At 40.7% G+C, this 26906-nt stretch overlaps 1 protein-coding gene across 3 annotated transcripts in view; it reads right to left on the reverse strand.

Annotated features, from left to right (window-relative positions):
• Positions 1-26906, reverse strand: part of ARID4B (AT-rich interaction domain 4B) — a 142442-nt gene that overhangs the window by 27993 nt on the left and 87543 nt on the right. For 2 of the 3 annotated variants that reach the window (XM_075126910.1, XM_075126909.1), the window contains exons 13-17: positions 25532-25626; positions 24018-24115; positions 19653-19920; positions 18014-18186; positions 4556-4819 (exon numbers count right to left, since the gene is read on the reverse strand). In XM_075126910.1, the coding sequence (XP_074983011.1) occupies positions 4556-4819; positions 18014-18186; positions 19653-19920; positions 24018-24115; positions 25532-25626 (898 nt within the window). The remainder of the gene's footprint in view (positions 1-4555; positions 4820-18013; positions 18187-19652; positions 19921-24017; positions 24116-25531; positions 25627-26906) is intronic. The other variant, XM_075126913.1, reaches the window with a different exon arrangement.

Genomic DNA, 26906 nt, shown 5'->3' on the forward strand with positions numbered 1-26906 from the left:
TTCACTTTTTCGCAGGTCAACATGGTAGCAGGTTTGCAATTTTATGTCTGAGAGCATCTCATTCTCATTAATTCCACTAGGTTAGTTTCATCTCCGCTTTCAATCTTCAAACTGAATACAGAATAATCTTCTTCCCTAGGACTGTTACTTCCCAAAAGACACATTCCCCCACATTTCAGGAGAATGGTTAAATATACTAGTCCCCACCTCAAACAGATGTCATCAGAATCTAGTTCTAATCATTAAAAACTAGTAAGGTTTTGAGTCTTTTGGGATTAGCTTTAGCTACCTGGTCTAACACCAGCGTCGTCACTAGTGTAAAGTAAACCAAAGTTTCCTATTCAGGGGCAAAAAGGATATTAAGATTGTTCTCTATCTTGAGCTTTCTGGTTAATATTAGAAAATATGGGGTATGTAAACAATTTTCTTTCTAATAAAAGAGAACATGCATCTAGTACTAGTATCATTACCTCTTTCTTCCACTAAAGACAGTCTGATTCCTGTTCTAAGAGACCCAACTTAGATTCCCTGATCTGCAGTACCCACGTCCTTCATCCATATAAACAGTAATGGTGATCTCCTCCCTCACAAGATAAAGTGCAGCTAGGAAATTACTCAGTTTCAAGGCTTCCCTAATTAATAAAAGAAAGCTGACAATGTCCTACTATACTTAAAAAGAAAAGGAGTACTTGTGGCACCTTAGAGACTAACAAATTTATTTAAGCATAAGCTTTTGTGAGCTACAGCTCACTTCATCGGATGCATTCAGTGGAAAATACAGTGGGGAGATTTATATACATAGAGAACATGAAACAATGGGTGTTACCATACACTGTAACGAGAGTGATCACTTAAGGTGAGCTATTAACAGCGGGGGTGGGGGGGACCTTTTGCAGTGATAATTAAGGTTGGCCATTTCCAGCAGTTGACAAGAACGTCTGAGGAACAGTGGGGGGTGTGGGGGGGGAATCATTACACAATCATTACACAAAGAGTGAATTTGTGGGGGGGGTGGAGGGTGAGAAAACCTGGATTTGTGCTGGAAATGGCCCACCTGTTGATCACTTTAGATAAGCTATTACCAGCAGGACAGTGGGGTGGGAGGAGGTATTGTTTCATATTCTCTGTGTGTATATAAAGTCTGCTGCAGTTTCCACGGTATACATCTGATGAAGTGAGCTGTAGCTCACGAAAGCTCATGCTCAAATAAATTGGTTAGTCTCTAAGGTGCCACAAGAACTCCTTTTCTTTTTGCGAATACAGACTAACACGGCTGTTCCTCTGAAACAAAGTAAAACTATTTCCCCATGTTTATTCCCCCCCCACCCCCCGCTGTTCCTCAGATGTTCTTGTCAACTGCTAGAAATGGCCCACCTTGATTATCACTACAAAAGGTCCCCCCCACCCCCCTGCTGGTAATAGCTCACCTTAAGTGATCACTCTCACAGTGTGTATGGTAACACCCATTGTTTCATGTTCTCTATGTATATAAATCTCCCCACTGTATTTTCCACTGAATGCATCCGATGAAGTGAGCTGTAGCTCACAAAAGCTTATGCTCAAATAAATTTGTTAGTCTCTAAGGTGCCACAAGTACTCCTTTTCTTTTTGTGAATACAGACTAACACGGCTGCTACTTTGAAACCTACTATACTTAGTATCACTAAATGGTTCTTCAAAGAAGTGTAGCGAAGCATAAATATTCTGAATATCTGAACAGTTAATATTACTTTCATCCCCGATATACTGATACAAGGCATGGACTGAAGAAGGGATAATATCTTCTTGGAATGGGAACTTCTAAGTAAATGCCATCAGTGTTGAAGAATTCTTGATTAGACTATTTTTGGTTTGAGGAATACATAGTAAATGATACAGTGTTTAGAATAGAGGAAAAAACAATTTGAAACTTAAAGAAAAAAGAACAGAGATAAGAAGACCATGGATTCCAAAACAGCTAAGACAATTATTACCCGAACTAAGGTTTTTAAATCACTTGTTCCACTTAGAAATTGAGTAAAAACCAAAACTTAACTGAAAAAGAATATGCATGCGCGCACACACACACGTAGCTAAGATGAATCTTCCTGGAACAATAGAATACCAAGAAACAGCAAGGAAAAACAACTATTTTTCAAGTCTGGAATTGACTCAAAGACAGCTGTCAAGCTGAATATGGGACAGACTACATATGACACCACAAAAATTCCAATATGTTACCTTAAGTGAAGCATGTCACAGTTGTGACAAATGCTGTTTGTAGACATGGAGTACAGTAAACTCACCTGCCCTGATAGCAATTGATTGTCTAATCCAACATTTCCTGCTATCTCATTTGAATTAAACTAGCCTGTGTGATAGTCTTTATAAATTCCAGTAGCTAAATAGCAATTGTATGGGGTTACGAAAATTTCTGAAGGCCCAAAATGATTAAACACTTTTTGGTAAAATATATTATCTCTCAACCCTCCAAAAAGACTGTCCCCAATCAGCCACATTTTAGGAAGGAACATACATGCAGTTCAGCTGGCAGAAAAGATCAAACAGCAGCAAGTGAAGACTTCAAAACGCCGAAAATAACCATTGACCCCTGCCACCTCCACCAAGGTACAACAGTTAACTGAAGGAGCCCTTAATATCTAATACATCCTAGCTATAAGAAGGATCCCTTTGATATCAATCTATGCATTTGTTTAAAATTCAGAATTCACAGTGCACAAACACACAATCTTGACTTCTCCTTTAATAATGAAGCTGCTGAGGTCTGCAAGAGGAAGGTTGGATTTCAACTTCTGATTTTTTCCAGATTTAAGAAGTAGTGCTGCTTGAGTAAACCCCTCCGACTCTTTCACCTGGTAGCACGTTTGATAACATTTACTCTGAAGAGGCAGAGAATTTATTCGTAAAGCTCTTCCTAAGATTCTCCTTTGAATTAAAAAACAATGAAGACATCTCAAAAGGACTTTTAAAATGCAAATCCCTCTTGATGTATATGCAGCAACTGTCAAAGGCCCAGGGTGCAAATTTCATCAGTCTGGCTTCCTAAGGCAAGTCCTTTGTGGCAATGACTGAAATACTAGTAATGTTCCAGATCCTATCTAAACCCCAAACTAGACTGTGTTTCCCCCAGTATACTGACATTTAAGGAATGGATCCTATAGCCTTGTTTCTCTGAAATGCCTATTTGATGTTTCCTGAAGACTCTTTTTTATGTACAAGAAAATGAGGCCATTCCAGTATGGCGTACAAGCTACAAATACTGCAAGAGACCGAAGTCAGAGGCCTCAATAATGAATGGTAATTCCCCAGATCAGTAGTGGCTTGGGTGACGCATTCAGTGAAATCAGATCCAAACTGGTGGAAACAACGGAAGGAGAAAAGTGGCCTGCTTTTACAATTGTGACCCTTGCCAGCTGATCCGGCCAGCACTGTATAAGGTCCAAAGAAACCTGTGTTCTGTCTCTTGGCTAGAGGTACTAAAGTAATGCAAGTCCAGATGATAGGTGAAGATGATAAGAGGTTCATAAGGGTTTTCATGAAGAAAGTTAGATTTGCCTCAAACCTCTTGCTTCTAAAGCCCTGCTAATCTCATACTAAGTAAAACAAAGTTTAGAAGACAACAGCCTGAGAACAGTTATCAGAAAAGGATAGGTTGAAATGACAAAAAAGCAGAAGACTTGATAATTGACTTAAAAGACTTCAAGAAGCTTTAAGGTTTTTGCCTTTTTCAAAGTATCTTGTATCTTATTCCCACTAAAGTTTCTACTCCAGGATTTACTTCAAAAATATGTTAAGCCTCAACAGTTTTTCAATAATACTATATTAAGAACAAACTTCAGATATGGTACCAATAAAATAAGAATGGCATAACAAGCCACCAGGCTAAGAAGAATCTTGTTGTTCAGAAGATTGCGGCAATTGGAAAAAACAGGTCTGAACAAGTGAAGTGTAATTATTTACTGCCATTTACTGATATGCAATTAAGAATCCTGGGTGCACAGAGTGATTGATATGTCTAATAAAGCTGAAAGTGAAATATGGTTTCTCAAGTATGGATGTCCAGCAAAAAATACATCTTTTTTCTAAATGAAAACTGGCCTCCTATCTCTTTTTACTGGTAAATGCCACCAAACTGCTTTTGTACTCTGTGCTGCACTTTGAGAAGTGCATATACAGATTTAGGCAAGTATATGATTACTCAAATATGGTATCCAGTAAAACTGGTTGAACAGAGCCACAGAAGAAATTTATCAAAGAACTATGCTAACTGCCATTTCCTTTGTTGTTTGGTGGTGTTTAAAAGAAAACTGAGACAGGATTGAGGTTTTCCTTGGACAAGCAACCTTAAGAAGATTTTTCCTAAGCTGTAAGTCACGAAGTACTGCATTTATATATGTTAAAAATCGAAATAATTTCATACAGTACCTTGACCTTCATAGAATACCAGTACTGAAAGTTAAGAGTACGGAATTCAATATTCAGTTAGTTTTTAAAATACACAAGTGTATTTTAGAAGTATTTTACGGAAGTAATCACTAGCTAAAACTTAAGTTACCTCACATTCCATCCACAGTAGTGCACCAAGTAAAGGACTTCTCCACCTTCGACATCAGAATCTTTAATACTAGCTTCATACATTTTTTGATTTTTCCCTCGTCCATACCGCACTTGGACTTTCATGCCTGGTGGATAGCATTCAAACTCTTCTTCCTCATTGTTGTCATTGTTGTCTTCCTCCTCCTCCTCCTCCTCCTCTTCCTCCTCCTCCTCCTCCTCTGCTTCTTCTTCATCTTCATCTTCCTCCTTATTCGTGTCATCTCTTGAAAGGTTTAAAAAATTGTAGAGTTAATAAAAGATACTTCATAAGCTTTTCAGTTCCAAACCACATATACTGATAAATACTGCGGATGCATTAGAGGCTGGAAACAGCAGGCTCCATATATGTGAAATTGCCTCAGTGTTATATTAGTATTATCAACTAAAAAGAATAGAGCAAAGCACACATAGAATATAATGACACTAAGATGCTTTTACAGCAATGGAAGATTAAAAAACGACGGTTTAGAGAAAAAAATCCATCAACATCTGAGAAGTGAAGTTGTATTGTATGGTAAAGAAACTGTTTTATGTTCTTAGCTTTTATTATTCAATTCTCAACTCCTTCATGTCGTTCCCTAGCTAAAATACGTATGTTTCCACCTCAGACCCATTCTTCTCAATATAGAGAAAACATTCCTAAGTTTCATTTTTCAAGATACAAGTTTTACAAGTGGTAACTTTCTAACACTGGCTACCATATAAAGATCTGTGCTCTGTTACATCCATTGCCTCACAATGGCCATGTATATGGGTCAATTCTATTTTGAAAGGATTGCCATTAAAGCAGGTTTTGTGCAACAAATCCTAAATATGAGGGTTTAAAAAAATATCCAATTTATGACCTTGTTATTCTTTGCTAAAGGTTTTCAAAAATAAAATAGCCAAGCTACACACACACACAAACACACACACTCGTTGAGACCGAAAAATTTCACATGAAGTCTCTACAATTTCAGGTGTGACTTTAGAAACATAGGGCCAGATTTTCAGAGGTATTGAGCACAGATAAATCCTGTTGATTTCAATCAATGACAGCTATAGGGGTGTTCAGCACCTCTGAAAATCTGGGGCTAAGTTTCTAGAGATGGGTGCTCAAAACTATAGAGGCTATTTTTGAAATGTTGGGCCTTAACCTCTAAACATTCTCTAAGGCATATTCTTACTGGATTTTGGGACTGTCCTTATTCCTCCATATACAACCTATAATAGATCCATGCCATCCATGGAGTTCTTAAAAATCATAGGTTCCTAATCAGTTAAAACCCAAAAACCAGAACAAATATTCTTGCACATTTTAAAAACTGTATATAAAGAGATACAGCTATCAGCCTTTGAGTCAACTTCTGTTTTTAATATACAGTACACATAAGAAAGTCTATATTAATATTGATATTAGTCTATTTTTCCATATGACTGTACAGGCAAAAATATTCATTTAACACAGCCACTTTCTCTTTTGAAAGGAATCAAACAACATTTTACTGTTTTCTACCAAAGGCAATTGGCCGATATCAAATCACAATTCTTTAATTAGCTGCCATGTGATTTCCAAATAGTGGGCCAAATTCATCCCTAGCACAACTGCACTGATTTCAATGAACTTGTACCAGGAATAGATATGGCCCATTGCATGCATACATGCATGTGCCATAAGAAAAAAATTAAAACTCCCAGAGTGCCGATGTACTGTTATCAGTTAACCCAAAATATATCTGTCACATTCAATACACACCAAGGATAGAGAGGACTCTACTAAACAGACACTTCCATCCTTAAAAGTCTACAGAGTTTTGTATTAATGAATATCACATCAATTATACAACATACTTCAAATGGTCTATTTTGCTAATGTAATTAAAACCACCGAAGTTATTAAACTGAAATATAACTAAACAGCTACTTTACAACTCTTTTCCTCTCCAATCTCTCCCATATAGTCAAATACTTGACCCAAAAATTAACAGGAAAACTCCCACTAAATTCACTGAGACCAGGATTTGGCCCATAGGCTGGAGAATTCCTTGACAATCATGACCTAGACCTGTCTGGTACTTAGCTTTCAATAAGGTGCTCTCAAAGTGCTCCAGTGCTGCTGTAATTTACAAATCCTAGCAAACTGCAGCTCATGATTACAGTAATTTTAAGGACTTAAGAAAAAAAAAAGTTATGGAAACAAAAGTATCAGACAGGGGTTGAGGGTGGAGCCAAGCTGCTGTAGAAGCAAGACATGCCTGAGAGTTTTCAGTGCCATGGAGATTTTCTGGCAATTTTAATGAAATAAACTTTATTAGAGAGAATTTTTTCAAAACCTGATGGCAGAATCCTTAATGATTTCTGAAAGAGGAAAATCATGCCTGAAAAGGAAAAAAAAGGACTCTTCCAAAGTTTGTCCAATTACGGTGCAGCCGACTGTGAAGCAACCCACAAGCCTGGACTAGTCTGGAGTCTCCTCTTATCACCCACCAGATATGGTGGCTTTCTTGGTGCATCAATGGATTTCATGAGAAAACAGACTCTACAACAGTCTACCAGGACTTCTCTGGAGGGATACTGAAACCCTCATTGTAAAGCTGAGCAACTTGGATGGTCAAGTAGGTAAGGTGGAGAGCGGACTGTAACAGGTAGAGAGGGAAATGCCAGGAAGCATAAGGAAATATCATCAGAGATGGTTGCAGTTAAGAGTGCAGTGAGAAGTGGCCTGGTTAGATCGCAGGTTGGAGAATCTAGAAAACCAAACAAAAGCCAAGAATATTCGTATTTTGGGAATAGTAGAACTGCCAGATTATATCCCTGAATGAACTCTGTGAAAGGAAAAGCATGTTCCAGAAGTTGCAAGGAAAGAGTGGAATCTGTTTTATGAAGGCCATAAACTCCTGTTTCAAGATCTCAAACCCAGTCATGAAGATGAAGAAAAAGGAACTGAATGCTGTGAAGCAGAAGTTCTTAGAGAAAATTGTGGCCATGGTAGTCCAGTGAGCATGGTAGAAATCTTATTTGGCTATCTATGCATGCATGTGAATGTCAGATTTCTTGCATTGCTGTTCATTCAAATTCTAATAAAAATGGAAACAAACAAGACTATTGGCAACAATCACAACCTTAAAAATAAAAGCAAACAAAAACAAACCAACCAATAGTTATGACAAAGCTGCAGCAATATGAAAGCCCCCTCCCTTGCACAGCAGGAGAGATGCATTTATGTCGAAAAGGCAGACAATGGAGCACCACCATAAATGGAGCATTACCATAATTGTGTTCCAACAACCCAAACAATACCAAGGAGCTGGTAAGAAGGACTGGTTTGCAAGCAGCTCACTTATTTACATTACAGCAACCAGCTAAAGACACCCTCAAACTCCACAGAGTGGAAGCTTCAGCCCTTGCTTAGAACCAGAGAATCAAAGGCAGGAGGGAGCATTTATAATTCTAAAATATCTGGTAATAATAAAGCAAATATTTTACAATATGTGTAAATACACACACACATACATGAATATCACAAAGCTCAAACAATACAGTGAGGGAACTTAAAACATTTTAAATATTTGAAAACTACTTAAAATTATAGGTACCATAATTTACTCTAGAGTAGCATTTCTCAGTAAATACAGAGGCACATAGGCCAAATACAAACATATCCACTGTGCGTGTATATTAATAAATAAATATGAATGCATGAAATAGTATGTGTTATGTGGGAAAGTGCTACACCTTGTAATCTTTAGGGCCATTGTGTCTGACAGAAAGAGTGTTACTAGTCATTATTGTAAAAGTTCTTCCGAGCATCTTTAGCCAATAAAACGTCATTTGATTAGGATTGTTGCACAACCCCAGGATGGGGTCTAAACCAAATCTCATCATACGTACAGTACCAACAACATGGCAGCATATATAAATAAGAATAATAAACAAATGTAAGACTAATCTAACTAAGTGTTAAGTTAATATAGGGATCTGTAGATTTCTGGGGTGCTGAATCTTCTCTCAACCTTTTTATCCTCGCTTGGTCAAAATCAGAATGGCCCTTCTAAAGTGGGAAATATTTTTCATTATTTGAACACATTATCTGGCTTGAAAGGATTGGCTTTTTAGTTAAGACTCTGAACTAAGACTCAAGGAGATCTGGGTTCAATTCCCAGCTCTGCAAAAGATTCCCTATGTGACAGTGGGCAAGACATTTAATCTTTTTTGCACCTTAGTTCCTATAGTTAAATGAAGATAAGAACACTTCCTATCTCTCACGTCTGTTTAGAGTACTAACTCTTTGAGGCAGGGACTGTCTGTAACAGATTTAAAAGTAGCTATACTTGAACAAAAAAACTTCAGAAACAGACTTCAAAGAGAAACTGCAGAACTCAAAATTCATTTTGAAATTTAACACCATTAGTTTGGGCTTGAATAGGGACTGGGAGTGGCTGGCTCATTACAAAAGCAGCTTTGCCTCTCCTGGAATTAACACCTCCTCATCAATTATTGGGAGTGGACTACATCCACCCTGATTGAACTGGCCCTGTCAACACTGGTTCGCCACTTGTGAGGTAACTCCCTTCTCTTCATGTGTCATTATATAATGCCTGCATCTGTAATTTTCACTCCATGCATCTGAAGAAGTGGGTTTTTTACCCACGAAAGCTTATGCCCAAATAAATCTGTTAGTCTTTAAGGTGCCACCAGACTCCTTGTTATTTTTGTGGATACAGACTAACATGGCTACCCCCTGATACTTGTCTCTTATGGGTTTATATACGGTGCCTACCACAATGGCTCTTTATAATCTTGGTTAGGGCCTCTAGCTGCTACTATAAAAATAAAACATCTACAAAATAGGTCTTTGGGGTCTCCAACTGCAATTCTATAAATATGATGATGCATCAGGGGACTGGATATTAGGTATACTTGAGATAGGCTGTCTAATATAAATGCTGAACTGTCAACTTATTACTACTGCGCATAATTTTAGTTTGCTGTTTTTAAATCTTAATATTTAGATTTTTGTCTCTCAGCTTGTTCATTTTCATACAAATGCTTTGGTATGGAATATAGCTTTTGGGCCTTTATTTTGTTTGACCCAGGAAAACTACATGGATTACTACACATTAATATAGCATCCTTTATGTGGGACTCAAAAGGAATCATGTTTACTGTAGGTTTAATTACAGGAGTAATAATATGGAAAGATTGTCATGTGATTAAAAGGCAGGAAAACAAAAATATCAAAACAAGGAAGGAAGAAGCGGTGTCCTATATCATCTTTGAGGGTTATCTTGCCCCATTGGCTCACAATTGGGGCAAAAGCACCACGGACCACTGAATACTGAAGATCATCCATCTCAAATACTCCATAGAGTTTCTTTTTTCCCCCACATCAGACCCCTTCCTTCTGGACATCTCCCCTTCCCATCAATGCACTCTTCAACAAAATACAGATGCTCTTCTTGCAAAGGGCACCATAAAGCATGTGACAACTCCCTACATGGGGAGAGGTTTCTACTCCCTGTACTTCCTCATCCCAAAGAAGGGTGCAGAGCTCTGCCCCATTCTTGACCTTTGGCTAATAAACACCTTTATCAGAAAATCCAAATTCCACATCGTGACTATGTCGACTATTATCCCATTCTTCCCCTACGGGGCTTGGTTCGCGGCTCTCGACGTGAAGGATGCCTACTTCCATATTGACATTCACCCGGTCCACCAGAAGTTTCTCTGCATCGGGATGGGACACCACCACTACCAATTCTGAGTCGTCCCTTTCAGCATAGTGATGGCTCTGCAAGATTTCAGTAAGGTCTTCGCTGTCATGGTAGAACAAATGTGCCGCCTCAGCTACTTGGTGTACCCAGACCTGGACAATTGACTCCTTGTTGTGCTATCCCAACAAGAACTCATCTCCACCATTCTCATCCATCATCCTCCTGATCTCTAGAGGTATCTGCATCAATGAGAAGTTGGTGCTCATTCCTACACAGATGATCAACTTTATGGGGCATTGTTCAACTCCATTGTGGCATAGGCCTTCCTTCCAGTGTATCGCTTCGGAATGCTGATGGCCATAATTGCAGACCTATGCCACAACCCACGTACCACGGTCCACCATTGTCTCTCCCTCCTTGGATATATGGCAGCCTGTACCTCTGTGACCCTGCTGCATGTCTACGCATGTGGTGCCTCCAACTGTGGCTCCTCTCCATCTACAGACCCTATATGGACCATTTGGAGGCCAGAGTTGTCCCCCAGACGATTCTTGCCTCCCTGACCTGGTGGACCGACCCTGACAAGTTCATGGTTATTAGCCCCTTCACCATCCCAACCCACAGGCCACCATCACAACAGGGGAGCCCACCTACACCATCACACAGCTGAGGGTGTCTGGCTGCCACAAGAGGCCAGAATGCATATAAATGTGCTAGAACTGAGGGCAGTCCCTCTTGCATTCCAGACGTTTCTTCCTTTCATTTGGTCCCACCATGTTCAACTACTCTTCAGCGTTGTAGTGGTGATATACATCAATAAGCAGGGCAGTGCCAAGTCTCCCTCCCTCTGTTCCGAGCCCATCCACCTTTGGAAATGGTGCATCAAACACCATGTGTAGAGTCCTGCCAAATTCACAGCCATGAAAAATGCGTCATGAACCGTGAAATCTGGTCTTTTGTGTGCTTTTACCCTATACTATATAGATTTCATGGAGGAGACCAGCGTTTCTCAAATTGGGGGTCCTGACCCAAAAGGGAGTTGCAGGTTGGTCGCAAAGTTATTTTAGAGGGTTGCAATATTGCCACCCTTCCTCCTGCGCTGCCTTCAGAGCTGGGTTGCCGGAGAGTGGTAGCTGTTGGCTGGGCGCCCAGCTCTGAAGGCAGCACCCCACCAGCAGCAGCACAGAAGTAAGGGTGGCAACACCATCCCATGCCATCCTTACTTCTGCACTGCTGCTGGCAGCGGCTCTGCCTTCAGAGCTGGGATTCCGGCTAGCAACCGCTGCTCTCTGGCAGCTCTGACGACAGCGCCGCCGCCAGCAGCAGCACAGAAGGGTTGCAGTATGCAAATCCCCCTACAATAACTTTGTGACCTCCCTCCTTCCCCCCGTACAACTCCCTTTTGGGTCAGGACCCCTACAATTACAACACCATGAAATTTCAGATTTAAGTATCTGAAATCATTAAATTTACAATTTTTAAATTCCTAAGCCTGTAAAATTGACCAAATTGGACCGTGAATTTGGTAGGGCCCTAACCATGTGACACTACAAGCCACGTACCACCCAGGCACCCAAAATTCCCTAGCTGATGCCTCAGCAGGATACTCTTCCTCAACCATGAGTGGGAATTGCATAGTGCCATACTCCAATACCTCTTCCACAAATGGGACACCCCGTTCTGGGATCTCTTCATCACTCATGAGAACTGCAAGTTGCCTCTTTATTGTTCCAGGGGAACCATATGGGAGGACTTGCAGGACAAAGCTCTTTTCCCCTGGACGGGCGACCTCCACTATCCTTTTCTCCCCATTCAACGCCCGCAAGTGCTTTGCAAGTTTTGCTGGGACTGAGCTACCGTAAAACTTATAGTCCTGTTCTGGCCCCGTCAGTTTTGGTTCATAGACCTCCTCAGACTCTCCACCCGTACACGACTCCACCTTTGATCTCCTCACGCAAGATCAGAGCCAAGTATGGCATCCCAATCTGGGCCCTCTTCACTTCACAGCCTGGTACCTCTGTGTTTATGCACCCCACCACCATTTCAGGAAAGGTTTCCTCAATACTCAATACTACATGGATTACTACACATTAATATAGCGTCCTTTATGTGGGACTCAAATGGAATCATACTGCCACCAATACTCTGGCTCACACCCCCGTGGGACTCATTTTATCAGCCCTCACAAAGCCACCCTTCAAGCCAATGGCAACATGCTCCCTGTCCCATCTCTCCATTAAAGTAATATCCTTAGTCGCCATTACCTCGTCTAGGTGAGTCAGCGAACTGGCGGCCATGATGGTTGACCCCCCCTTGCAACGTTTGCAGTTCTCAGTCAAACCATCAAAACTGGGACTTTGATTTCAGGTGGGTCGAGGAGATGGCCATGGCAAAGGCTGTGGGTCTCTGTTGCTGGGACTGGTGTTGCTTGCATGGGGCTTTCTGTTGCCCCTCGTAGTAGGCCAGGTAGGATGTATACTGGTGGGGAAGGAACTGCTGTTGCTGGTGCCTGCATTGTGGAGCTGGGGTGTAGATCACCAGAGACTGTAAAGTGGCGCTGGAGTCCTTCAAAGAGTGAAGGGACTTGTCTGTCTTCACATAAAACAAACTGTCTTTGTCAAAGAGAAGGTCCTTGATAATAGTTTGGACCTCCTAAGGAAAGCCAGATGACTGGATCCATGAGTCCCGGCGCATGAGGACTGCAGTTGCAAGGGAGCAAGAGGACATGTTGGCTGCATCAACCGCCACTTGGAGGCCCACCTTGGTGACCAGGAACCCTTCGTCCACCAGCGCCTGAAACTGCTGCTGCTGGTCTGGTGGCAGTTCATCTGGAACTCTGCTAGCCACACATAGTTATTAAAATCGTATCTGGCTAGCAGAGACTGGTAGTTTGCAATCCTAAATTACAGTGCTGCTGAGGAATAAACCTTTCTCCCAATAGGTCAAATTGCTTAGCCGGCTGGTCTGGAGACGGTCAACTTTTGTGCGTGCTGGGGCACCCATTCCTCTGCTGCATGTACAACAAGAGAGGTAGGTGACAAAAGAGGAAGTCCACCCCCCTTAGCTGGGATACAATACCTCCACTCTGCCTGCTCTGGTGTGGGGGCATATGAGGCAGAGTATGCCACACTGCCTGTGATGGATGGAGGACTAAGAGCACGAAGGAACAGTGATTCCAACTCTGGGTACGTGGTATGAGGCAACTGGAGAGGCATCGACCGGCACTATCATACCCTCAGCTGTGAACATAAGCCACCGCATGACACACGTGCACGTCAGCAGACATTGTTAAGAAAACCCTCCGGCTCCAGAGCCATGTCATGCATGCTCACCCCCATGTTTGGAATACACATAGGAACCAAACACTCAAAGAAGAACTGCTGTGTGATGGTTTTTTCAGAAATTTTTGGACAGGTCATTCAAAAGAAAACAAAAAGACTTTTGCACACTTACACATCAGGAAGTTGGAATAGCCTGTTCAACATGAAGTACTGGGCTATAACCTCAAAAGACCCGTTATTAAAATTAGTGGGGTTAAAGTATCAGCCTAAAATTGTATCTTTCGGCACTTTTAAATTGGGAAAAGGGCCAGCTTGGGGAGAAACTGCCTGAGCTCTACAGCTGACCTCAAATCTACTTCTAGTGTCAAGGAGGAGAGTTAGGAGACTCCTGTAGTAAGGAGAGCTCAAGAGGGATTGTCTGAAGTACAACCCAGCTCTGGGAGGAGGGCTGCGACCTCCAGAACAGGAGGAGAAACTGACTTTTACATGGAGCCAGAGTGGGTGTGAACTGGAGAGGCTAAACAAGTGAGTTATGTCTGTATAACGAGTTAATAGATCGAACCATGTGAAGGGGTATATGTTGGAACTGTGAATAAATCAGATTCTGCAAACAGTTTGAACTAACCTGCTCTGGGTAATTGCTGAAAAAGACCCAAGAGGTGCTGAGTGCAATGTACCTACAGGGCCACAACAGCCAAAAGAGGATATGCTAGAGAGACATGCCCCCATGACACATGCACACAAAAATACAATGCATAGACCAAATGGGTAAGTCTCTATATATGATGCTACACAAATGTAGTTGGTATAAATTGATCTTTTTGTGCTTACACTAACAGTGCAAAATTTAAACTGGTGTTCACACCAACTGTGCAAGGAAGACGACGCATTTCCCCCCCCTCAAATAGTTTACTTTACACAAAATTAAATTTGACTGTATGAGTTAACTTTAATGTATAGTGCTTTATTTGGTCCAAAGCCAATCAATATGACTGTCAGCCAACCACACTAACCTACATCTTCCTGTGATATTTTAAATCCCTCTCCTACAATTTTACTTTCATTCATCACAAAGCCCTCAAAATATACCTCTTCTGACAAATAAAAAACTAGAGACAAGGTGGGTGAGGTAATATCTTTTACTGGACCAACTACTGTTGGTGAGAGAGACACGTTTTGGAGCTTACACAGAGCTCTTCTTCAAGTCCTTCACCCACCCTGTCTCTCTAATATCCTGGGACCAACACGGCTACAACATTAAATAAAAAACTATGCTACTTTTCAAAGTACCCAAAGAATAAACTGCAAAGGGCAGAAGAAAAACACTACATCTGTTAACCTGTTACCTCCTATAAGTGAAACACAGCTGCTGACTTACTTTCTTACATATTCTTGTCATGTCTCTGTGCTTGACTACACTACCACTTAAGTCGATCTACGTTATGTCACTCAGGGGTGTGAAAAAACCACCCCACTGAGCGACATAAGTTACATTGACTTAAAGCAGTGTCCACACTGTACTATGTCGGGGGGAGATGCTCTCCTGTTGGCATAGCCCATCTTCACCAGATGCACTAAAACAGCGCAGCTGCATCGGTGCAGCTGTGCCAATGTAGGGTGGTAGTGCAGACTAGCCCTAAAATAGCAGCAAGTACCAGATACTTCAGAGGAAGGTGCAAGAAACCCCTCCAGAGGGCTGTTATGGAATAAACTATCCACAAAGAAAGCTTCTTCCCAATTCTGATTAGTTAGAGCTTGGCTTATATGACCTAAAGCATGAGGTCTTATATCTGTTTCAAAAATCTTCTTTGGTTTTTTAATCCTTACGATAAAAAGTCAGTATTCTTGTTATCCATATAAATGTTCAATTTTAAAAAAAAATCCTGCTAAGCTCTTGGCCTCAATCTTGAGGGGTTAAGTTCCATGGACTAATTGTTCTGTGTGTGGAAAAGCACCTTTCAGTACCTTGTTGCCTTTCAGTTTAATTGACTATCCATGAGAAATCCCCTCACAAAAAAGAATGTTGGGCCAGATTGTTTCAATTGTACTGTATATATGTGGCATGTCTCCACATAAGGTATCCTTAAAGGACTTTTTTCTGTCAAATGATTCAATTTCTAGGAAGATAAGAAATGTCATATTGAAGAAAAATAGTCCATTTGGCCTTCAATAATTACAAAATGAATAATTCAATTCACACAACAGAGGAAGGTACCTAATTATGCAATACTACATTGAGGTAGCTGGGGGACATTTCTTCCTGACACTAGTGGTGTTAAATTTATGTCCTGAAGTTGCCAGCCTTTCGCCATTTTATTCTTGGCGACATTAACTATGAGGGAATTCTAATTTAGGCAGAAGGATGAGTTTCCAAAGCCCTGGAAAGTTCTCTTTGAAACAGACAACATAAGAGTGATGCTCCACATACTCAATAAGAACACTAAGACACCAATTTTTCATTATCTTCTTTGGCCCAGAGATTGTCCACCTCTCAATCAGCACACAAAGACCCAACACATACATCAATCCTTGCCCATAGAGAAGGGGTGGGGAGATGTCAGCTACCTCGGCTGCTCTGTCTCCCTGTCTTCAGATCTGTGTAGACTACTTAATATGGTCAGGATACAAGAGTAGCCAGGGAATAGCACTGGAGAGGAATTAGTAAGCTGCAGATATCACATTTAGCTTCCCCTCTACACAAATTAAAATGGAAGTGAAAAGCTCAAAAGTTAATATCACCTGATTCTGTATTAACTTTTGCACAGAGCCCCATTGTGTTGCTGAACCCAGTTTAGAAGGGATTACAGGAGGGAGGTCAGCAGGGAAACCCTGTTTCAAAAGGAATGAGTGATGAGACATTGGGAGGTGGAGTTCAGGACCTCTAGAAAGACACTCCTGGCCTCCAGGAGATATCCTAAAATCTGGAAGCTGGGACTGAAATCCTGCCTTCCCCACAATGGAGCAGTCTGGTGGAAACTGTGCAAGGAGAAACTCATGGAGCTTCTTATCCTCTAGGCAAGCCTTCTCCTCATGTAGAGGAACCAATCTGGTCCCAAGTTAAACAGATACAAATTATTATTTGAGAATAGTTTTATAACTTTATTATTTCATTTACATTGTTATTTGGTTAACATCAGTATTAGAAAGATGTCCCACACTTTTAAAAGACATTGCCAGGTGACATTTTAAAGACACTGAGCCAAATTCAGTTCTGAAGTAAGTGGCACAACTCTCTTCACTGCACTTTTCTTATTGTCTGGGTAGATTTCCAATTAAAAATGTATAATTTTATATTTTAACTATGCAAATTATTTTACCCTACATAATATATTTTTTGTATAATCAATTATTTACTATCCCCTTTCTACATGGTGAAATGTGTCAATGATGCAATATTTACACAATGGTTTCACCAATTTCCTATGGGCCAAATCCAGTGCAGTGGCCACATCTATATTCCAGACCGTATAGCGAATGAAATCTCCATAAAACACAGTTCTAGAGCATTTCTGCACACCTTGTTCCCACCTGCAGCACAACCACACAAGTTTTATCATCTTTTGGGCTGTTCTCACCCTCAGACGAGGAAGGGGCAGGATGTGTGTTCAAAACACAATGGTTTTAGGATTTTCCAACTTTTGAATAGCGCTCAGACACACGACAATGTATATGCATTTCTTGTCAAGGATGTAAGTTGTTAGCTATGCTAAGCCTAATTAAGAACTGTCCATTCCATTTTGACCTCAGGGCAGACATACGAAGGTAATACATGGAACAAATCTTTTTGCGTTTAAATATGAAAACCTTTCTATCCATTGTTTTATGGAGAACACATACAGCCATGCATGCAGGGAGGAATGTTCTGCTTCCTTGTTTCATCCACTGACTAGCTGGGCCCTGGCACCAATATTACTTCATTTTAATTCACTTGCAAACACCTTCTCTTGAGGAGAACTGGATAGGAGTAACTTCTGATCCTGTCAAAATCATCCCTTACTCAACCAAAGACTGCTATTGAGAGATGCAAGATACTCCCTTCCCATAACACTATCTCCAAAACACTCCCAAGAGCAAGAGGTGGGAACCAGAAATCCATCCCATACAGGTAGCAGAGCTGAACAAACACTAGGCCACTAGGATGGCCACCTTATTTTTTTATCAAATAGACTTAAGTTACTTACACTTTGTATGTTTCCCCTTGCTCACTGGGTTTTAAATATTTAGGCTCTGAACCTCGAAAGACTCATACAAATGTTTCACTTTAACAATGTGAGTAGCCCCACTAACTTCAATAGGATTATTCATGATGCATGAAGTTAAGCACATGCTTATGTCTTTGCAGGATCAGGGTCTCACAATATCGTTTGATGTTGAAGTTCAAACATACTTTTAATTAAAAAATCAGTGACATCAGGTTCCTTAACTTACAAAAACCCCTCTTACCCTGATTTTTCTTTTTCTTCAGCCTCCATGTTTGTGTTAAGAATTTCCATTTCTTTAATATTCTCTTCCTCTTTATCTCCCAGATTGGCTTCATCTTCTGTTTTGGCTGAACTGAATTCCTTTTCCTGGTCAGACTGAGTATATACAGATTCTTGCAAGTTTTTTTTGTTTTCCTAAGAAAATATAAAAATGCAGTTAACCTACAATAGAAATCAACATGACTAACATTTGAAAAAAGGCAGACAAAACACACTTAACCAACTGGCAGAAATAATTCAAATAATTTAGGATTGTTACCATTCCCAGTATATACTGCTTTATTAAATGAGGTTTAACTTTTGCAGAAGGATTGCTTGAGTCAGAGCCACAGAATCTACCATTAATGTTTTAAATAGAAGAAACATTTAAAGTGAAGCTGCCAGAACAAATCTGCACCCAAATTTCTTTAAAAAAAACAAGCTTTAAAAACACTTTAGAAATTCTAGTTTCAATTATATTTCTTTCAATTCCAATGGAAACAACCTCTGAACAAAAAACAAACATTATTTTTTTTCTATGTGACTCAAAATTGTTTCATTGCCAAATTCATGAGAATCCAAAAGCGAAGCTGACTAGAAACTAAACTAAAAGTAAAACCAACTAGTCAATTTTCATTCTCCAAGCTGAACAGCACTAAAAAAAATTAACAGCATTCAAATGAAAAATAAAAATATTTTACATGTAGTCATCTTTAATAATCTTAGGTCCTAGTGTTTTTATGAAATGCAATTTTTAAACTGAAAGCTTCTCTTTGATGGTTTCCTTTTAAAGATTTTACACTAAATGCAGCGGGTCTTAAAAACAGATATCAAGTAGTGCTCCTGCCACCCTTTTCAGGTGTCTTTGGGGGGGTGGTGTGTGAGTATCTTAAGGCCCTGACTTACAAATGACTTCACTCAGACAAATCTTTACGTCTACATAGAATCCCAACAACCTCAATGGTGCTTTCTAAAGGCTTAAACGTGTGCCTGAAGATCCCTCTGAAGTGCATAGGTCCTAGTCCTGCAATGCATTGCCCTGGGGCAGACCCCTGAACTCTTGTGGAACTTTACTGATTTTGGGTTGGGGATGGGAACAGAAGGTGTCCAAGCAGACGCAATGCATTGTAGGATTGAGACCTAAATCTAAAGCCAGGTTCAAAACAGAAACCCTACTATTACAGCTGCTGAGAGGATACAGCCCCTTTCAGGCCAAAGTAGGCCACACATTTTGGTATGATTTGACTGTAAGGTTCCCCAACAGCTGTGAGGTTGCAGCTGTTCTGTAGGAGGTCATGGACGTTTTGCCTCCAAGACCCTCTGCAGCAGCCAGCATACATTCAGAGATGGATCTGGCCCACAGTATGTTGTACTTATCCTCCTTTAGCTATGCAGCTGCTGTCAGCCACCAAACCCTATTTTCAAGCTGTGATATGATCAGTATTAATAATAAGGAAAGAACTATGCATTATCAAGACAACGTGCTGAACTGTTTAGGTGTTTGTTTGCTTTTTTAACTCAACCAAGGTGATTTCAGCCCTACTTAATACACTACCTCCTACTCCCCCGACAAACACTACCTCAATTTAGCAACTGGGCTTAACATAAACAAAGTATTTTACCAGAAAGGTGGGTTTATCATTTTCTTTACATTCATTATCATTCTCAGCTGGTTTTGTTTCTTCCTGTTGTATGATCACGTCTTCCTCCTCCTTATGCTCTTCTTTAACAACTTTTATTTCTTTTACATCCTGGTCAGGTTCTTCGAGCATTTTCAATTCTTTTTCTTTTTCACACTCTTTGCAGGGCTTATTTGTCATTTTCTCTGGCAATGCCATTTGAAATTCGATATTAGCCGATGTGCAGTACTCTTCAAAACCATAAAGATATCTGAAGGAAGAAAAATTACATTCCATGACATCATGCTAACATTAATTTACATATCTATTAACCTAGTGAGCTCTTTATACCTTTGTTAAAAAAGGTACATGTATTTCATAGGATACAATAAATAGGTTATATTAAAACTGACTAATAAAATTTGTTTGTGAAAATCCGGTATCAGTTTGACCATTTTTCTTTTTTTTTGTTTCTACTTCTTACTATACTTAAACACATGCAAATGATACCTCTTAATCAACCAGTATTAAGGAAATACCAAAAATTCAGAAAACATTTAAGAACACAAACAGGAATAAAAATATTCTACCAATTCAGGAAAGGAAAAATCCGAAGGTAAGGCAGTGTCCAGTTTGCTCAGCCCAGCAATATGGAAACTCAATAAGTGCTTCACAGCTTGAATGAATTATCAAACCAATTTGAAAATTATGCTGATCATTACAACTGGCATTTTCTGAGCCTCCTAGAAAGAAGCCTACTTGATTCTGATTATTAGTTATGACATAGGCCACATGTGATGGCACGTTATAAAAACTGACAGAAACAAGCAATACAAGTGATAGTGGTTTGCCTTGAAACAAATACACTCCAAACTTCAAAACTGATAATACTCCCTGGTTTCAGTGAATTTGGGGTACGTCACCCTGTAACACAAAGTGACTTTTTACTGCAATACTGCATTAAGCATTTATTATTTTGCTGCGGACATATCCCTCTATCTTCCTTTCTCAAATGCTATTATATCTGCATCAGAAAGAAGATCATTCAAACGAATCATATCATTAGCAATGACTAGCTTAATACTACGGAATTTGAACTGACTTCTTAAAGTTCTTGGAGAATACTAATGGTAACACCATACTTAAATATTTACCAAAGATTATTTCACTGTGCTGAGATTCCTTGTTCCAGAAACCTTACCCCAGTAACGTATAAATATCATTACAAACAAATCAAATGCTTAGCTTTTTCTTTTATACATTTATTTGTATGTTGTACTTATCCTCCTTTATCCTCTTCTCATTCTTGCACCTTTTTACCATATCTTTATCTTTACACTACAGATATCTTTATCTTTACACTACAGAGCTCCTCCAGAACATCTAAAGAAAATCCACAATATTTTAAGCACTGGACTAACATAAGGCTAATACCTACCAAAAGTAGGGTCTTACCATTACAATAAATATTAAAAATAAACCAAAACTTGTTAAATCCACCATCTTTTACCTTTTACTCATTTATCTAGGAATATCAGTATCAAAAAGATACATATGTGAAAGGTTCTCTCATGATACCACATAGCTATCCCCAAACACTTCAATTCTACTGACCACTTCATAACAGAGCGAGAGATCATTTCACAAACCACCTCCCACCCTCCTACCATCCCAATCCCCTACTACTGATTCCCCATTACTTCATTCTGTGGACATCATCAAGGGCTTTGTGGACCAACATTTGACAACAGCAGTATAGAATGTATAATAATGCAAGGTTTTCCACTCCTCTGATTTACCTTCCTATATGTTTTACCCTTCTGTTTTTTGTTTTTGTTTTGTTTTTTCCCAATACAGTAAAAGCTGTGTTATCCAGAACTTTGCCAACCAGAAAGCTCTAGAAACTGGCATTTCAGGGTGCCAGATCTGGGCGGCGCTCACCTCAGGTGGCTCCCTACAAGTGGCGACGTGTCCCTGCTGCTCCGAGGCAGAGGAACAGCCAGGGGGCTCTGTGCGCTATCCCTGCCCCAAACGCTGGCTCCGCAGCTCCCACTGGAGATCCAATGGGAGCTGCGGAGTCGGCACCTGCGGGCACAGACAGCGCGCAGAGCTGTCTAGCCGAGCCTCCGCCTAGGAGCAGCAGAGACATGTTGCCGCTTGCGGGGAGCCACCCGAGGTGAGCGACGCCCAGATCCTGCACCCAGAAACCCCCAACCCCCTGCTCCGAGCCCCCTCCTGCACCCAAACTCCCTCCCAGAGCCTGCACTCCCTCCCCCCCCATGCCCCAACCCCCAGCCCTGAACCCCCTCCCACAACCAAACTCCCTCCCTCCATTGGTAAGTATAATGCTTAGTTAACTGGAATTTTTGACTAACCAACACCCCCCATTCCCCCAACATGCCGAATAACAAAGCTTTTACTGTACTTCTTTTTAAAAAAGAGCAAAAATGCATCAAAATATATACATGTTTTAAGATATTGTGGCAAACGAACCCCCATCCAAAACCCACAGATTTAAGTTCCTCTGGCACTGGAGAAGTTTTTATAGCTATTATTATTTTTTATTATTTGTATTATCATAGTGCCTAGGAGCCCCAGTCCTGGACCAGGACTCCATTGTGTTAGGTACTATACACACAGAACAAAAAGACAGCCCAGCCCCACAGAGCTTACAATCTAAGTGTAAAACAAGAGACACCAGATGGATACAAATAGACCAAAGAGGGAGTACAAGGAAATCATGAGACAGATTGGTCAGCGTGGTAGGAAGCAGTCTCAGAACACCAGTGGCCCAGCTATTGTCAAGTTTTTCATAGGCTTAATGGCAGAGGAGAATTTTAAGGGGAGAAGAATAGTGAATTAGTTTTGCAGATGTGTACAGGAATCTTCTCTCAAGCATGAGAGGCAGAATGGGAGAATGCACAAAGGTGCTGGTTTGAAAAATTTCACAAGTGGGTAAAGGAGGCTGATATCATGGGTCAATAAGAGGTTAAGAGTTGACCTTTTGATGCTAAATCAGAGATGACAGATAGGGTGCGGAGAGGTCGTGAAGGACCCTGAAAGTAAAGACAAGTAGCTTATGTTTGACACAACAGAGAAGAAGAACATACATAACAGAAGAGATACAATCCTAAGTGTAGCATGAGGTAAACAACAACTTAGGCCTTGTCTACACTACGAAGTTTTGTCGGCAAAAGCTGCCTTTTGTAAAACTCTGCTATTTTGCTGACAAAATAAAACCATCTCAACGAGAGGCACAAAGGTTTTTGCGGCAAAGTTAAAATGACAAAGTATCAGCGTAGATACTGCTGTTTGTTTTGTTGACATAACTGGCTTCCACCAGTATCCCACAATGTCTATTGTGACAGCTCTGTTCGCTGTTTTAATCTCTGCTGCCCTGCAGGCATGCACCCCTCCCCTGTCAAAGCTCCAGGAAGTATCTGACAGCTGAGCCTGCTGCTCTGCTCTGGGATTGGGAACTAACCATTAAGGTGGAATGCTCCTGTTCTGCCCTGCACTAGGAATACAGCAGCTGGCAGACTGCTGTTGCGGGGAGCTGGGAGCAGGACTGCTGTGCTGCTTTGACATTCCTCAGCATAGAGAACTCACAGAGCTTCTCAGGATGCTGCTCCCAGCAGCTGAGGAGGCTGTGGGAGAACTTGGAGGGAATCACAGAACCATAGGCAGGCAGGCAGAGTGGGCTGCTTTGGGAGAGACTGCTGTGCCGAGCAGAGCCGGGGGCTGACTTGGAGGGGGTGTCCCCCTCCCCCTGCCTCAGGATAGGTCGGTCAGCCTGCTGTCTCCCCAACCCCAGATACACCAACCTCCTCTGCCTCCTTCCCACCCCAAACTTCAGTTGAAAAGCAACTGGCAAACTAGCAGGATGCCCCTGGAATGATAGGATAGAGAAACCTGCAGCCTGTGACACTGTACCGGCCCCATGAGGCATTGCAAACCCTTCCCAAAGCACCCTGCAGCCAGTTGCACAGTGGGATAAATACCCACAGTGCACTGCTCTCTCTGTCAGTGCAAGAGCTGTTAGTGTGGATGCGCTCTGCCAACACAAAGAGCTAGTGTGGACATGCAACTGTGGTTTTAATTAAAATGCTTTAATTAAAAGTGCATAACTTTGTAGTGTAGACAAGGCCGTAGTCCCGACTCAGTGCAGGGGACTGGACTAGATGTCCTATCAAGGTCCTTGCCCGTCCTATATTTCTGAGTCTTAAAATTCCAAAATAATTAATAATACACAATTTACAGTAACTATTTTTCATAAAAGAGGTGTTTCCACTGGAATCTATACATAAACACCCCACAATGGTATCACCATTCATATTTCATCCGTTTTACACGTGCTGTATCACTTACTTTTTGTAAGCACATTTAACATTATATCCTGCAGCTGAGTTCAACACAGGTATTCCAAGATCCTGATACACCTGCTTCCACACTGCTCCACTTTCAATCTGTTACACACAGCAAAATACAATTGTGCACATTAATCTAGTACAAAACACAAGACTGACTTAAGTCTATTATCTTTGCAATAATAGATGAATGCTAACAATTTTAAAAATACGTCTTCAGATCCACAAAAGAATCTAGTCAACAAAAAAAATCACTGTTCTGCTGCACAGAATTATTATAAAAAGAAAAGGAGTACCTGTGGCACCTTAAAGACTAACCAATTTATTTGAGCATAAGCTTTCGTGAGCTACAGCTCACTTCATCGGATGCATGAAGTGGAAAATACAGTGGGGAGATTTAAATCTCCTCACTGTATTTTCCACTTTATGCATCCGACGAAGTGAGCTGTAGCTCACAAAAGCTTATGCTCAAATAAATTGGTTAGGTTCTAAGGTGCCACAAGTACTCCTTTTCTTTTTGAGAATATAGACTAACATGGCTGCTACTCTGAAACCTAGAATTATTATAATCAGTTTAGAACTTCTGTCATTTTGCATTTCAGTAAGCCACAGTCTTAAACTGCAGGAGTCAGCCAAGTGGGTTATAGCAAAAACTTACTTTGATAGTAACCTTATTTACCCAATCCAGAGTTTTAATTTAGAATAAAGAAGGCAGTTCAAACTGTTTGTGGCAATTTTTAAAGTCCTGAATGGTGCTATACCCAGGTTCCCCAGAAACTGCCTCTATTAGCTCTTCCACTGCCTTTTTACACTCTTAATATGCTCAAGTTTTGTAACCTGTTTAGTATGCTCAGTTCCAACAGTCCTCAAAAGGCACTGTAACACATCTTGTCCTCTAAGTATGTGACCTTTTCTTAGCATCAGAAGATGACACTGCATTTTACTGCATAAATATACATGACCAATTTGTAAGTTAATTTTATAAGAAGATGTCAAAAGTAGGAATAGTGCCTACTTCCCCAGGAATTCCAAGTAAGTGATCCAATTGCTGCTTCAAGTTCAGTTCAGCTAATTCCAGGCAGCACAGTCTTCTATATATGATCCACAATGGGGAGGAGTTAAGGATGCCATAGAACCCTTAACTCAGATTGCTTGCATTTGAGGTCTTGTGCAGTGATTTAGAAGTCTACTATTTGCTCAGTGTCTAAAACAAAGGCTCTCTCAGACAGGTATTCATTGAATCCTCAGAGAAAAAGGAAGTATTCTGACTGACTACATTATTATACAGCAATAATTAGATCTACCGCATGTATCACAAAGAAATTACATTATATAATTTGTTTGAATGTTTGTTTTTTTAATAATGCTGCTGGGTGTATTATGCCGTAGGATTTACTGTTCACCTAGAGTTTTTGTATAGGAGTCTTATTTACTATGACTTAAATCTAATCTATCATATTTTTTCCTCAGACTTTATGCACCTAAAATACTTTCCATCTTAACTTTAATACTTACATTATCAAATCCTCCAAGCTTGTGTACAAGTCTGAATAATTTAAAGAGATTCAAATTTCTGTATCCAAGTACAGGTCGTTTATTAATAGGAGTCCCTGTGGAAGAATACAATTATTAAAATATTTTGAAGTGTGTCTTTTTACTGAGCACAAGACCAGAAATTTATACCTATACTATTTCACGTTACTAAATATATTACTGCAAGCTCTTTGACTCTGACCATATCATGTCCGTAGTACAGTATTTATTTATTTTTCTATTTATACAATAAGTATGGCCCTACCAAATTCACGGCCCATTTTGGTCAATTTCACGGTCACAGGATTTTAAAAATCACAAATTTCATGATTTCAGCTATTTAAATCTGAAATTTCACGGTGTTGTAATTGTAGGGGTCCTGACCCAAAAAGGAGTTGTGGAAGGGTTGCAAGGTTACTGTGGGGGGGCGGGGGTGTTGCGGTACTGCTACCCTTACTTCTGCGCTGCTGCTGACAGCGGCTTTGCCTTCAGCGGTGGGCAGCTAGAAAGCAGCAGCTGCAAGCTGGGAGTCCAGCTCTGAAGGCAGAGCCGCCACCAGCAGCAGCGCAGAAGTAAGGATGGTGTGGTATGGTATTGCCACTCTTACTTTTGCGCTGCTGCCCTCAGAGCTGGGCTCTCAGTCAGCAGCCACCACTGTCCGGCTGCCCAGCTTTGAAAGCAGCAGCGCAGAAGTAAGAGTGGCAATACCATATCACACCCATCCTTACTTCTGCGCTGCTGCTGGTGGCGGCTCTGCCTTCAGAGCTGGGCTCCCGGCCTGCAGCCACTGCTCTCTGGCATCCCAGCTCTGAAGTCAGTGCAGAAGTAAGGGTGGCTACACCGCAACCCCCCTAAAATAACCTTGTGACCCCGCATGAAACTCCCTTTTGGGGCAGGACCCCCAATTTGAGAAACACTGGTCTCCCCCCGTGAAATCTGTATAGTATAGGGTAAAAGCACACAAAAGACCAGATTTCACAGGGAGGACCAGATTTAACAGTCCGTGAAGCGTTTTTCATGGCCGTGAATTTGATAGGCTCTTAACAATAAGATAATAAATATCATAATCAAACTCTACAGCTTTATTTAAAAGCTCACTTTTATCTCAATCCACTAAAGATATTACAATTCATATGTGTGTGTGTGTAGGTGAAACAGAGGCCTCCGAACACAAGTCTTACCACACAATTAAGAGAGAAACTATTTGCTTTCTGAAAGCATATTTATTTGTAATCTCTACCTATATATCTGTTAAGGATTTGACATATTAAAGGGATATGTTTTTAAAGGCATTTCAGTTTCCCTTATCAGTAACACAAACATTCAGGAGGTATTACAAGGCACAAGCTAAAACCAG

The sequence above is a fragment of the Caretta caretta genome, chromosome 3 (assembly GCF_965140235.1).
Source record: "Caretta caretta isolate rCarCar2 chromosome 3, rCarCar1.hap1, whole genome shotgun sequence".
In the NCBI taxonomy this organism is placed as follows: domain Eukaryota; kingdom Metazoa; phylum Chordata; order Testudines; family Cheloniidae; genus Caretta; species Caretta caretta.